Source organism: Peromyscus leucopus, chromosome 13 (assembly GCF_004664715.2).
Source record: "Peromyscus leucopus breed LL Stock chromosome 13, UCI_PerLeu_2.1, whole genome shotgun sequence".
Classification (NCBI taxonomy): Eukaryota; Metazoa; Chordata; class Mammalia; order Rodentia; family Cricetidae; genus Peromyscus; species Peromyscus leucopus.
The window spans coordinates 13965197-13977465 of record NC_051074.1 but is presented as its reverse complement, the minus strand read 5'-3'; the positions used below and the strand labels follow the sequence as shown (position 1 = coordinate 13977465).

Below are 12269 nucleotides of genomic sequence, written 5' to 3'. Positions count from 1 at the left end.
TTAGCTTTGCACAGACAACCACGCTGAAGCAAAAGGCTGGATATTAAAAGCTCAACAAACTCATAACAGCCTAATGTTTTGGTGTTTTGGGTTATCTAAACAATTTAACTGATGCCCACATATCATAAAAGTGTTCATATTAGTGGGGTACTGTGCAATGGTTGATGTTTCATTTGGGGTACACATATGTATTCCCTCTAACATTCAAAACATTTATCAAACTTATGAAACAAACCCTCTATCATCTTAAAGTATACAGCATATAATTATTATCTGTAGTCACTGTTCTCTACATTAGTACCCCAATTCACTTAGTATTTTGAAAATAAAAATCTTAGTTTGCCTTAAGTTGTTTAATCACCACATTCTGCACTGAACAGAACAGAAAAATGTAGAATCCTACAATCACATTTTTTTTTTAAAGCACTCCAAGGTACAGAGATGGTTTGCCAGTTAAGAGTACTTCCTGCTCTTACAAAGGACTTGAGTTCAGTTCCTATTACCTCCATGGCAGCTCACACAGGTCTCTGTAACACTAGTCCCGGGGATCCAACACTCTCTTCTGGCTTTTGGGGCATCATGCATAAGCATGGTACACATACATGCATGTAGGTGAACACAGATACACCACAGAAAATAAATCTTAAAAAAATATAGTATTCCAAAACTATTACCCCAAATGCCATATATTCATCTAAATAAAAATCTTGATTTTTTTTTCAAATCTTGAAACTCTCAGTGTATACCAACTTATTGGTTAAAGTACTGTTAGACTGAAGATGCAGTAATGCACTCATAGAACAGAACTATGCGAATTATATTTTCTAAGACCTACATAGTCGTTAGGTATTAGTAGAGATCTGTCCATTTATATGCAACAGTGCTAATAACCTATATTTTCTTTTTATCCCTAAAAGACAGGCTGGAGATGTGTCCAGTGGCTGAGCTCTTGCTTAGACTCATTTCAACCAACAAATCACACTACTACCAGCTTTGCTCCCATCTTCCTGCTCTTCCTCACCACTGGGCCCTGGATGTAGCTAATTGTCTTCTGCATTAACAGGGGGAGGGGGTGAGGTTGGGGGGTGGTGACTGAAGGCAATTATGTTACTTCTGACAGGTACTTCTGACTTCTTACATGGGTCATCAGAGAGGCTGCTTTTCAATCAGCTGGTCCCTATGTGCATCCTCCAGAGGTATGTTAATTTGGAATTGAGCATCAGGCCCACTCTAACCATAAAGAGACCACCCCACAGTATATTAAAAGGTTTGCATCAATGTATGCGATTTAAGTGCACATGCATATAATTAACTAGACACATTAACAGTGTGAGCCGCTAATTTGGAACGAGACACAAAAGACTAGAATGTGTGTGGAAGGGGAAAAAAAAAACTTTAAAATTAAAATGACTACATAATGAAAACTGCTTCATGCTGTGTCTACTGTTCTCATGTAAACTTAATATAACTGTAAATATATTTTAATGAACAGTAGAAAGAGGCAATTACAGAGAGCAAAGGAGGGCAGCTCCACAGTGAAACATCAGAACGGCTCCTTGCCTTCATATTAAAAGTGGTGCCTGAAGACAGAGGGTGAATTATAACTTCATAATTTCAGGGGAAAAATGCTTTCTATAGTAAAGACACATTTGCCAATGAGCTGGTAGCGAAAACAAAACCCCATGTGAAAAAGGCATGGGGGCGGGGATGACGGAAGAGGATCTTACTAGCAAACAGAAAACAGGAAACCCAAGCTTGACTGGCAAAAATTATATATATCTTATTAGGTGTTTACATTTCGTTAAAATAGCTTTGTGTTACTTGAAGATTTTTCTAGAGCATAAACTAGTTATTGATATTATTAAGTATCAAAAAATGAGTACAGACAGTCACACTGAAAAGCACACGTGAGAGTTCGGATAGTATTTAAAAACCTTCTATCTTGGAAGAGTTGGATTTTAGATTTGCACCCTAAAATGAGTATGATAAATCTCCTCGCTCAAATTTCAGAAGAGAATACAGAATTTTGGACACTGACATATTTTTTGGTATTAGTGTGACCCAGGTGGGAGGAAAGCAAGACAAATGATGGACCAACATCACAGACTATCTCTAGTGCTGAGCCTGCAAGGCAGTGGGGGTGGAAGGTAAAATGTCCTTTGAAGCAACCTGGAAGTTCAGCCCATGAAGTGCCATGAATTCTGATTTTTTAAAGAGAGGAATGGAGCTTGCCAGATATTGGAGAGAAAATAATCTATATTAACTTTAAATGGAATGCAAGGCTAGACTTTAAAGCCAAAGTGAGTAGGACAGTTTTACTTAATGCATTCTTCTACTTTGCATATTGAAAAGCTTCCATATCTACTTTCAAATGTTAAATGAAGACTTCGGGGTTGGTTAAAAGAAGATGAATAATAGCATCAATTATTTTCCTTGTTTTATGGTTACACAGTCAATTATTACAAATCTATAGATTAAATGGGAATGTGAGCTACCAGGCAGATATTTTAAATTACATTAGAAATGATACAGATTCGGTGCTATGCCGAAATTCTAATTACGCAGTGGTACATCACACCGACAAAGCACAGCAGCTGTGTGCTTGAGGTGAGCCAATCTCTGCACGTGCCTCCAACTCCTGGTGGTCTCACCTTTCTCGGCTGATTCACAGAAGGTATGCAATGAATATTTACAGACTTCTGGAACTTTAGCATAAAGGAGGTTTTATGATTGACCTAGCATAGATCTAAAATCAATAAACCAAATAAGCTAAGAGGCCTCCCCAGGGCATCCAGTGCTGGGCTTGCTGCTTCTTCATTCTTTTCTGTTGTCTTTCAAATACTAATTTTAGCAAAACAATATACGCAGAGACAGCAATTACCACCCAAGTCTGCTTTCACTTGTATTTTCTTACCCACCCCCACCAAATATGGACATCTTTAGCACTATATCTTATATATAAAGTTTCAAAATAGTACATTTCAGAATACTATTAAATATTTTAAGTGACAAAACAATGCAATTTCCTTGGCATTCCCTTGATATGAGAACAGCAAACAGAGAACTTGCATCTTATATAAATTTCTAGCACATATGAAGAGCCTATATTCCTTCTAGCTATTTAATCATTCTAATCTAAAAGACTATATTGCTAATTACAGAAGGAATATTTTTGAAGCATACAAAATAAAGGGTGTGATTTGTAGAATAAGATTCAGAAAGGGCTGTCAAAGAATAATCTTTAAATGTGGAATTTTATTTACAAAAATTTACTAAGGAGATAATGTTGATACCAAAAGGAATTAGCTGTGATTTTCTGATTCCATTTTTTTTTTTTTTTTTACATAAACCTAGTCACATGAGTTTGGTTCCTATGTGATATGCCCATTACATCAAATAACTTAAGCCTATTAACAAATGCTTTGATGGCACTCAGTCTCTGGAGATTTCCACTAATTGCATTGTGCTTTTCAAAGTTCCAAATACATATTACAATTGTTTATTATAAAAATGACTAGAAAGCAGTTACTGCAAGCCTCACATCATCCTAATGAATATTAGGATACACGGAGAAAGGTCTATTGGTCTACATAATTGTGTAGGAGCAGGATGTCATTGCATGGCAAAACGGCACTCATTCCGGACTGCTAAATATTAAACAGTGATTCCGACTGTCAGTGAAAAAAAAAATAAGAGGCTTAGAATGCATTGGTATTTTCAGATTTCACAGATCTTCAATAAACACTAAAGAACAAAATGAAATGGGAAATTTCATGACATAATTACAGCATAAATTTCTTGGGGAAGGAAAACATATTTATTGTAGGACTTCCCCCACATCATCTACTGCCATTCCACAACAGGCATTTAATAACTATTTATTGATTAATTGTAGCACAATAGAAAGACTGACCAGAGTGATTATAATCATTCCTAAAACTGTAATAGCTACTCAAATTAACAGGAGACCGTATAGTCAAATTGAAAATATTTGGACTTTGGAATGAGACATTTTAAGGTATGCCTTGTGCTCCAGCCAGCTGCTTCCTTGAATAAGTTAGTAAACCTGACTTTCTAGCTTCTTGTCTGTGATGATACTTGAAATGAAATGATATATACAGATTACATAGCATAGTGTATGGGACAAAGGAATCACCAATGAACAGCTTTTGGGTGGAAATATGAATTACACAAAAACTGATAACAGAGTATCAATGATCTCAATTCACATGCTTTGTGGGGACATTTAATCACTGACAAAGACTGATATGCTGCACAGTGTACTAAACAATTATGATAACCGCATGATGCCAATGAACAGTGTTATTTACATGTTAATCAACTGTAAATTCCTATACAAATCCTTTACAACTTGGTACCTGTAAAAAGCACAGGCATTCTACTGTGAGTCCATCAGTCCTTACCAGTAACTTCCAGTGGATGAAGGCATATTGCATCCAAAAAGTAGCATATGATGGACAGTATCCATGCTGGCACGAGGCTTGAAGTCAACTGTCATGAGAAAATGATACATGAATGTGAATACAAGGTATACAACTGTGTGTCACCGTCACAAAAGACTACATCTTTGAACAGTTTGGATATCTATATAACAATCATGCTTTGATGCTACAATAAAAAAAATGCCCTGATATTTGATATTCTTTAATATGAGTATGAGTTAATAATTTGATGTGGGAATACAGCAAATTATTGCATATTAAAAAGAGAAAATAATAATTAACGGGCTGGTGAAGAGTGCTATTAACACACACACACTCATACACATGCACTCACACATGCACGCATGCACATTTAAAAATGAATGGTCCCGTTTAATGTGGTGAGTGCATTATGTGGGTATAATGTGAACACTCCAGGCTATTTATTCACAATATATTTTCTTCCCGCTTTCAGCAGAGTGCTGTGTACCAGAAACATTGCATAATGGTGCAGTAAAACAGAAGCCACGGTGAGCAGTCAAAACATGAGCAAAAGGATTCACAACATATCTATATCACCTTAAATAACAATAGCAGTCATTGTGCACATGCAACACACACACACACACACACACACACACACACACACACACACACACATAGATATTTTCCCCAGAAACAAAAATATATGTGCTAATGTATCTTAATAAAGATATTAAAGTAAAATTCTATCCTAGGCTAACCCAGTGCACTTGTTAAAAAAATACTGACACTTGTGTATTGGTATTTATCCTTCCTCCCAAAATCAGCAGTGGAAGATACTGCAATAAGCAAAAAACAATGCCAAATACAGGCACAATTTCACAGTTGTGTTGTCTATGGTTGATGGTGAACTTTGGCTCCCGTTCACGGAAGGGATTGGTGTCCCTTTTGACCTCAATGAAAATGCTACCTGTGATGTAGTAGGAGTTCATGTGTCACCAGTTCATACACAAAAATGCTAAGTTGTCAAATATCAAGTGTCTCTTGAAGTACCTTTTGCCTATTTTTATTTGGCTCCTAGACAAATTAATAAAGCATCATTTGTTGCTAAAATACACACTGAGGCATGAGTATTTATCAAATAAAAACATTCTGATTCAAAGTGTGGCATGGGACTTGCTGGCAGGTCGGAAAGCACAGGACATATACTCTATCCACTCTGACTTACAGTTTCACAGGGAACCATAAGCTTTTCATTTACTGCACTGAAAATAAGAATTTACAGCTGAAAAACCAAATCTTGGGGCTTTCATACCACCATTTAAAAAGCTAACAAAGAGGATGCCTAGAACACGGACTTACTATAACCCGAGGCTCTGCCGTCTCTAAACAAAGAATACAATGGAACTGGGAGATTGAAACTGCTTTGGAAGTAAAGAATAAATTGAAGTTACAATAGCTCATAATTCCTAGAAACTCATAGTTTGTTAGCAAGAGAAGCAGAAGAGGAAAAGGGTGTCTGCCTGTATTGGCCACTCTCACATGGAAGAATATGTGTCCCTGCTCCCTTTCAGAATCTTCCCAGGGACCTCTTTGGAACCTTTTCTGTCAGAAGCAAAATTAAAAAAGCTCTGGAGGGTAATAAGCATTTGTCATTTATTCGTCTTTTATTCAACTTAAGTTTATTTTGGCATAATATATAATTGGTAATTTTGTGTTTTATTATTCTCAGATTGATGACAGAACTCTATGGACATTTCTACTTTTAAAACTATCTATTTTTATTTTTGTTTATATGTGTTTGTATGAATATGTGCCATGTGTTTTCAGTTGCCTACAAGAGCCAGTAGAGGTGTGAGATCCCCTGGAGCTGGACTTATGGGTGGTTTTAAACTGCCCAGCATGAGTGCCGAGAACAGAACTCAGATCCTCTGAAAGAGCAAGAAGTGCTCTTCACTGCTGATGCATTTCTTCAGCCCCTCCCACCAAAAAATGTAACTCTGACAATCTGTGAATGGTTCTCAAATAAGGGGCTGACTCCTGGTCTCTTGTATAACTTGTATTGATTTCATCCCTTTAGATTATCTGACTAACGAGTACATAGTTTTCTTACCATTGAATCATTGCTAGAATTTCAGTAAGAAACCAACAAAACTAAGAGTGGTTTATTCCAGGAATTAAGCTTTTAGATTCCAGACAATTTTTTGATTCAGGAGTCACTTAAACATTCAGGTGGAAACTGTGACTCTTTGGGGCAGGCGGGCAGGGAGGGAGAAAGAAATCACTCCATTTGGAAGTTTCTGACAGATTAAATGCAGAGCTGTTGGGTGGATGGAAGTATGAACCTTGGAGAAGGCTTGGGACAAAGGGTCAGAGAAGGCCCTGAACTGTCAGGTACCTTTAGAGAACATCAGTTGAGGCTGCTGCTGAGGAACAAAACAAAAATCTTTTTTTTTTTTTTTGGAGAAAAAAATGAGCCATCAGTAATTTAAAAAAAAAAAAAAGATGCAGATGTGCGGGATCATTCACTAAGGCAACAATAAGCTGTGTCTTGGCGTTTTATAAGGAGAGGGAGAATGAGGGTGCACTAGGCATCTGCTTAAACACAAGAACCTTCTGATACCCTCTGTTCAGCAAAGAGCAAATTCTATAACCATCTATTTTAAAAACTCTGACGTAGTTTCTTAAGTACTACTTGTTTGCTTTACACCAAACCTTTACTAGATATAAGTATGATTTCATTTCTAAAATGAGAAAAATCCATTATTGAGCAGTGGCAAAAGAAAATCCCACAGTTCTGACTCATAAAACCTTTACTAAAACAAATAAAAACCAGCCCTCCAAAACCTTATTCTTCCCGAGTCATATATTCACCCAGAAATTCAAGATGTAATTTAAATGCTAAAGAAATTATGGGTAGAAGGTGAAAAAAATGACACTAATCATCTTTTTTCATATCCTAATGAAAAATATATCGAAGTATTTTCATAATTATAGCTCAAAGTACAGTTCATTGCAAACTGGAATGAAAAATACCTCCAGCTAAAAAAGAGTCATATTGAAATGTAAATCTAAAGCAAACAGCAGATGACTTACAATAATGTCGTGCTTAGAAAATTCCATCTAAAGGCAACAAATGGGCAAAGAGAGTTTGACAGGCTCATTTTCTGAGCTGGTTTCATTGCTACTTCCTATAGGAATACTGAAGCTCCACCCCTGGTGGATAGGATTAAGTCTACCGAGCAGAAGACATACACACATGATTTTGGAGATCTCAATAGAACTAGAAAGAAAATCTGCAAAAATAAAAGCATATCTTCAAGGAAATTGCTCTTTCCCCCCCTCAGCCCCTGATGTCCTGTCATATGACAAAGAAAGAAAGGATTCCAGGGAAAACGAAGAGAGGGGCAATAAAGAAAAAAGTGCCATGTGAGTGTGCTCTTCCAGTAGGCAGAATAAACAAAGCCTTGGAAGGGTGACAGATTGCTCAGAACACAGCCTTGTGAGAACGTACGGGAGTATTATAGCTGATTAGATAGCAACTGCCATCAATCTCCCAGGTGGGCAATAAGATAGCACTGGCTTACTTGGAAATGATGTGAACAGTTAAGATCACTTGATGTCTACGAGCAGGGAAAATTGTATAGGTAAGCCCTGGAAACTAAACACCTTTGAAGGAAAAAGACTTCAAAGTAGTAGCTCAGGCACATCAATGAAAGGAAAAGAGTGACAGGGAAATGCACAGGTAGGCGGGCTCCCCAAAGGGTAATGTCACCCCAACCGAAAGACAATAGTATGTGTGGGAAGAGCATTAAGAAGAAAGACAGACACTGAGTTCTATTTCTGGAGTTCTAAGCAAAGCCTGTTCTAACTGCATGAAGTTCTAGGGATTCATGGCCTCTTACAGCCAGCATCAGACTGCCATCAGGCCCATACACATTTCTAAGAGTGTGACCTGGGAGAAACTTGTCATTGAACACTTGGCTCTCTCTCCATTTTTCCTTTCCATGTGGATTTCCAGGTCTAAGACTGCATGTCAAATTGGATACATCAAACTCATGACGTGGAAACACCGAGAAGAACACACTCAGCCTAGTGGAGGAAGCAGCGACCTGGAAGATATCCATGAACATATAAACAACACTGTTACAAATGGAAATGGCTACATTACCCTGTTTTGCTAAGGTTATGCATGAGGAAAACCACCAGTCTTAGATATTTATTTGCCTATTAAACACATTCGACTGTGTATGTGTGTGTAAAACTATTAGGATACCTGTTCTTAAGTCTATTTCCATTTCTTCCCATTGGATTGATTCGGTATAAATAAATGGCATTAGTATACTATGGATATTACTAGATGCTGTCAAACAATTTTCTTCAACAGTACTTTTCAGCCTGGGTTATACCTCAGAATTACCTATGGAGTTCATCAAAATAATGTTGGTTTGGGTTTTAGCCCCGTGGTAGAAGGTTTGCTGATCACAGGTGATCCTAAATTACAGTCACGCTTTTAGTAGCTGACTATACTCTACTGTGCACGTGTACTCCATACTCAGGTTTTGGTTAACTACTTTTAGTTAATTTTAGATTGCCTTCGTCTTTTAACTTTACAGAGTAAAATAAGCTTTCTTTGAAAATAAAGTTTAAAAACAAGCTCTAAAAGATTAAAACTGGGATTTCCTAATTGCCCTACTAAGAGATTCCTAAAGCTTCATACTAGATCATGTCATTTTTCTGGATGAGCTGTAGCCAGAAAACACACGGAGTGACTTTTGATTAAACCTGTATCTACAGTAGAGAGCAGCTATACCAGACATTGGTCAGCAGCCAAAGGCATTTTCTGCCAAGCCTGACAAATTGAGTTTCATCCCTAGAACCCATATGGTAAAAAAAAGAACTTCCAGAAGCTGTCTTCTGACCCCCAAACATGCACCACGGTGTCTGCACCCTCAAATAAAATAGGTAAAAAAATATGATGTATTATATTAATATTTTAGTGATTCAAGTCATGTTCAATAGAACTAGGGAAGTGTACAGCCTAAGAAACTGAATAATCTGAGATATTATTGAAAAAGAAAGCCCCCTAGTTCTTAATATTACTCCTGTAAGCATTTCTTCCTACGGACGAAATAAAGATTATACTTCAAAATGGCTGAAAGGAACTGAAGCTAGTATGTTCTGAATTGTAATTTAAATGTAGGATATGATGAACCTAATGCTCATAATATTGCAGTTCAGACAAAAACAAACAAACAAAAAACAAAAAACAAAAAACACAGCAATACAATTCTTTGACAGTTCGTGAGAAGCCCGAACTATACCATTGGTGATCTTCTGCCAACTGCCCCATAATATAGGGCAACCCTGCACTAAAGGACTTTCTAACTGAAGACTTTTACACAGTAAGCTTAATAGAGAGCTGGCATTAACCCTTACTGATTACAATTTATAACGAATCTGTAACACAGTTACAGGCTATCAGTTGCTGCTGTTGGAGAATTAACCAAGAAACACACTGAACATAAATTGCAAATGGAATAATCCTGATGAATGAACAAAGAAAGTCCAGCATAAAAAAGGAATTAAACTTCCAGATGACAGGCCTTTTAAAAATGCCTTTAATGGTAATAGGAGAACGAACTAAAGAATCAATAAATAGATTTTATAAGCCAAGCTGTAAGACAGAAAATGGTATAGGCATCATTAAGCTCTATATTTGTATGTTATTCCTTTAGTGGTCCCAGATTCATTTCCTGCAGAATGAAACCTATATTCCTGTTCTAGATTTTTAAGGACATTCAAAATATCGGGCCATGTCCTACCTCAGACTTCAACACACTAACACCCGAAATACCCTCTGCATTCTGTAAGACAACTCAGCTCCCCAGCTGCTACAAGTGCCAACATTCATCGTGTGGTACCCTTGCCAGACACACATTTACTGCTCATAAAGCAGTGGTTCTTAACCTGTGGGTCTCAACCCAAGGTGGTGTGTGTACGTGTGTGTGTGTGTGTGTGTGTGTGTGTGTGTGTGTGTGTCCCCAACAACCCTTTCACAGGGGTCACATGTCAGCTATCCTGCATATCAGATATTTACATTATGATTCACAACAGTGGCAAAAGTATAGTCATGAAGTAGCAATAAAAATAATTTTATGGCTGGGGGTCACCACAACATGAGGAACTGTATTAAAGGGTCGCAGCATTAGGAAGGTTGAGAACCACCATCCTAAAGGCACTGAGTGAGGTCTCTCTTCCTCACATATAGATGCATCTTGAAGAGAGTGGTGTGGTAACCTGTCCCTCATTATGCAGCCAGAACATGGTGAAGCTCATTCCGAGTAGCCCCTGTGATATTCCTCACCTCTCTATATATGGAAATAGGCCAACTTTTCAGGCCCTGATTAAAACTTGCCTACTTCCCTCTTGGGGATTTCCCCAAGTAGACCATGTTTTTGTATCTAATTATATTTACAAAACATAATCAAATGGTTCCTACTTCTACTCTTACACTTCTTTATTGCCCGAGCAAAGTCTAGGCGCAATTAGGTATAGTCATGTCAGAAACATGGCGGCCAAAGCATTGAGGACCTTCAAAAACACTCTGAGAAAAGGTGTGGCCACCATGTTGACTCCATGATTCTAACCGAGGAAATGAGATTCTGTTCACTCACTTGGGACCACCCGCATCATTCACTTTGTGTTATCAAGAGTTGCTTTCACTAAACAACACCAATGCCAAACTGGGAGAGCTCTTGATGGTGCCTGTTGGAAGGCTCTCAGTGGTCACCTGGGAGCCAGAAGGCTGTATACTTGATGTTGGATAAAATTCTGGCCAGAAAAGGAGAAGATACCCAGTCACCTGTTTGGAATCAGGAAGGTCATAATGACACAAGTGTGCACACACACCTTTTTGTTTACTGCTGTCCAAGCCATAAAATGTGCCTCTAAGCACTGCACCTTGATAGACCTTGGGTTTTGCTGGTACAGTATCTGGTAGGTGTCTAGCACCACTGAAACCCGAGCATTTCTGCAGTTTTTCACCTCAGCATAACTGCTGTTGAAGAACAGCCACATTTGGAAATGTTCTATCCCAACTGTGCAGTTCTGTTAATAGTAGTTGCTTGGTAATCAATGCAAAGGCTCAAGAAAAAGAGAAGTGATGGATCATTAGATGAATTTCATCTATTTCTCGATTCAGCTCCGCTTACCTCATTTGTACAGAGTTATCTGATGGGTATGGCACTGCCATCATTCACTAAGGAAAAGACACATTTATTTACTGGTCACCCATGTGAGGGAAAGCGAGTGGATGAAGATGACAGTCAAATTTCTTGGCTGAGTGAGCTGCTGTCACAGCCAATTCCTCTGAGTGTCTGTAAAACACCTTTCAGACAGCACCACAGTTCAGTGGTCAAATGCAGATTTTAGTTTACCTCTGTCCATGCAAGCCTCTGACTGCTTGTTATAAACAAAGGCAATGTTTTAGGTAAAGTTCTAATTTTGTTCAAATATAAAGTTCCATATCATCATTAGAGTAAGTACCTATTTTAATTCATATTTATGATGATGGACACGGCATTTCTCGATAATTAAGTATCTTTTTAAAAAATGAGTTAAATAAGTCATCTAAACACAAATACTGAGAATTATTAATTTTTTTGTGTGAGAGTATACAATATGCGTGGGTGGGGTACTATGTGTGTACACATGCATGGAGAGGGTGTTGGAGAGGAGCCATGCATCTCAAGAAAAGAAAGAACAAATGGAGATGCTATAACCCATATTTTAAAAAAGGAAAACTAAGTAAGAAAATCCAACCTAATCTTATAAAGGGGCCTT

General features: G+C 37.7%; 1 protein-coding gene across 1 annotated transcript in view; it reads right to left on the bottom strand.

Annotated features, from left to right (window-relative positions):
- Pam (peptidylglycine alpha-amidating monooxygenase) overlaps positions 1 to 12269 on the bottom strand; it is a 163830-nt gene that overhangs the window by 113412 nt on the left and 38149 nt on the right. The window contains exon 4 of the mRNA XM_028879086.2: positions 4425 to 4512. Within this exon, the coding sequence (XP_028734919.1) occupies positions 4425 to 4512 (88 nt within the window). The remainder of the gene's footprint in view (positions 1 to 4424; positions 4513 to 12269) is intronic.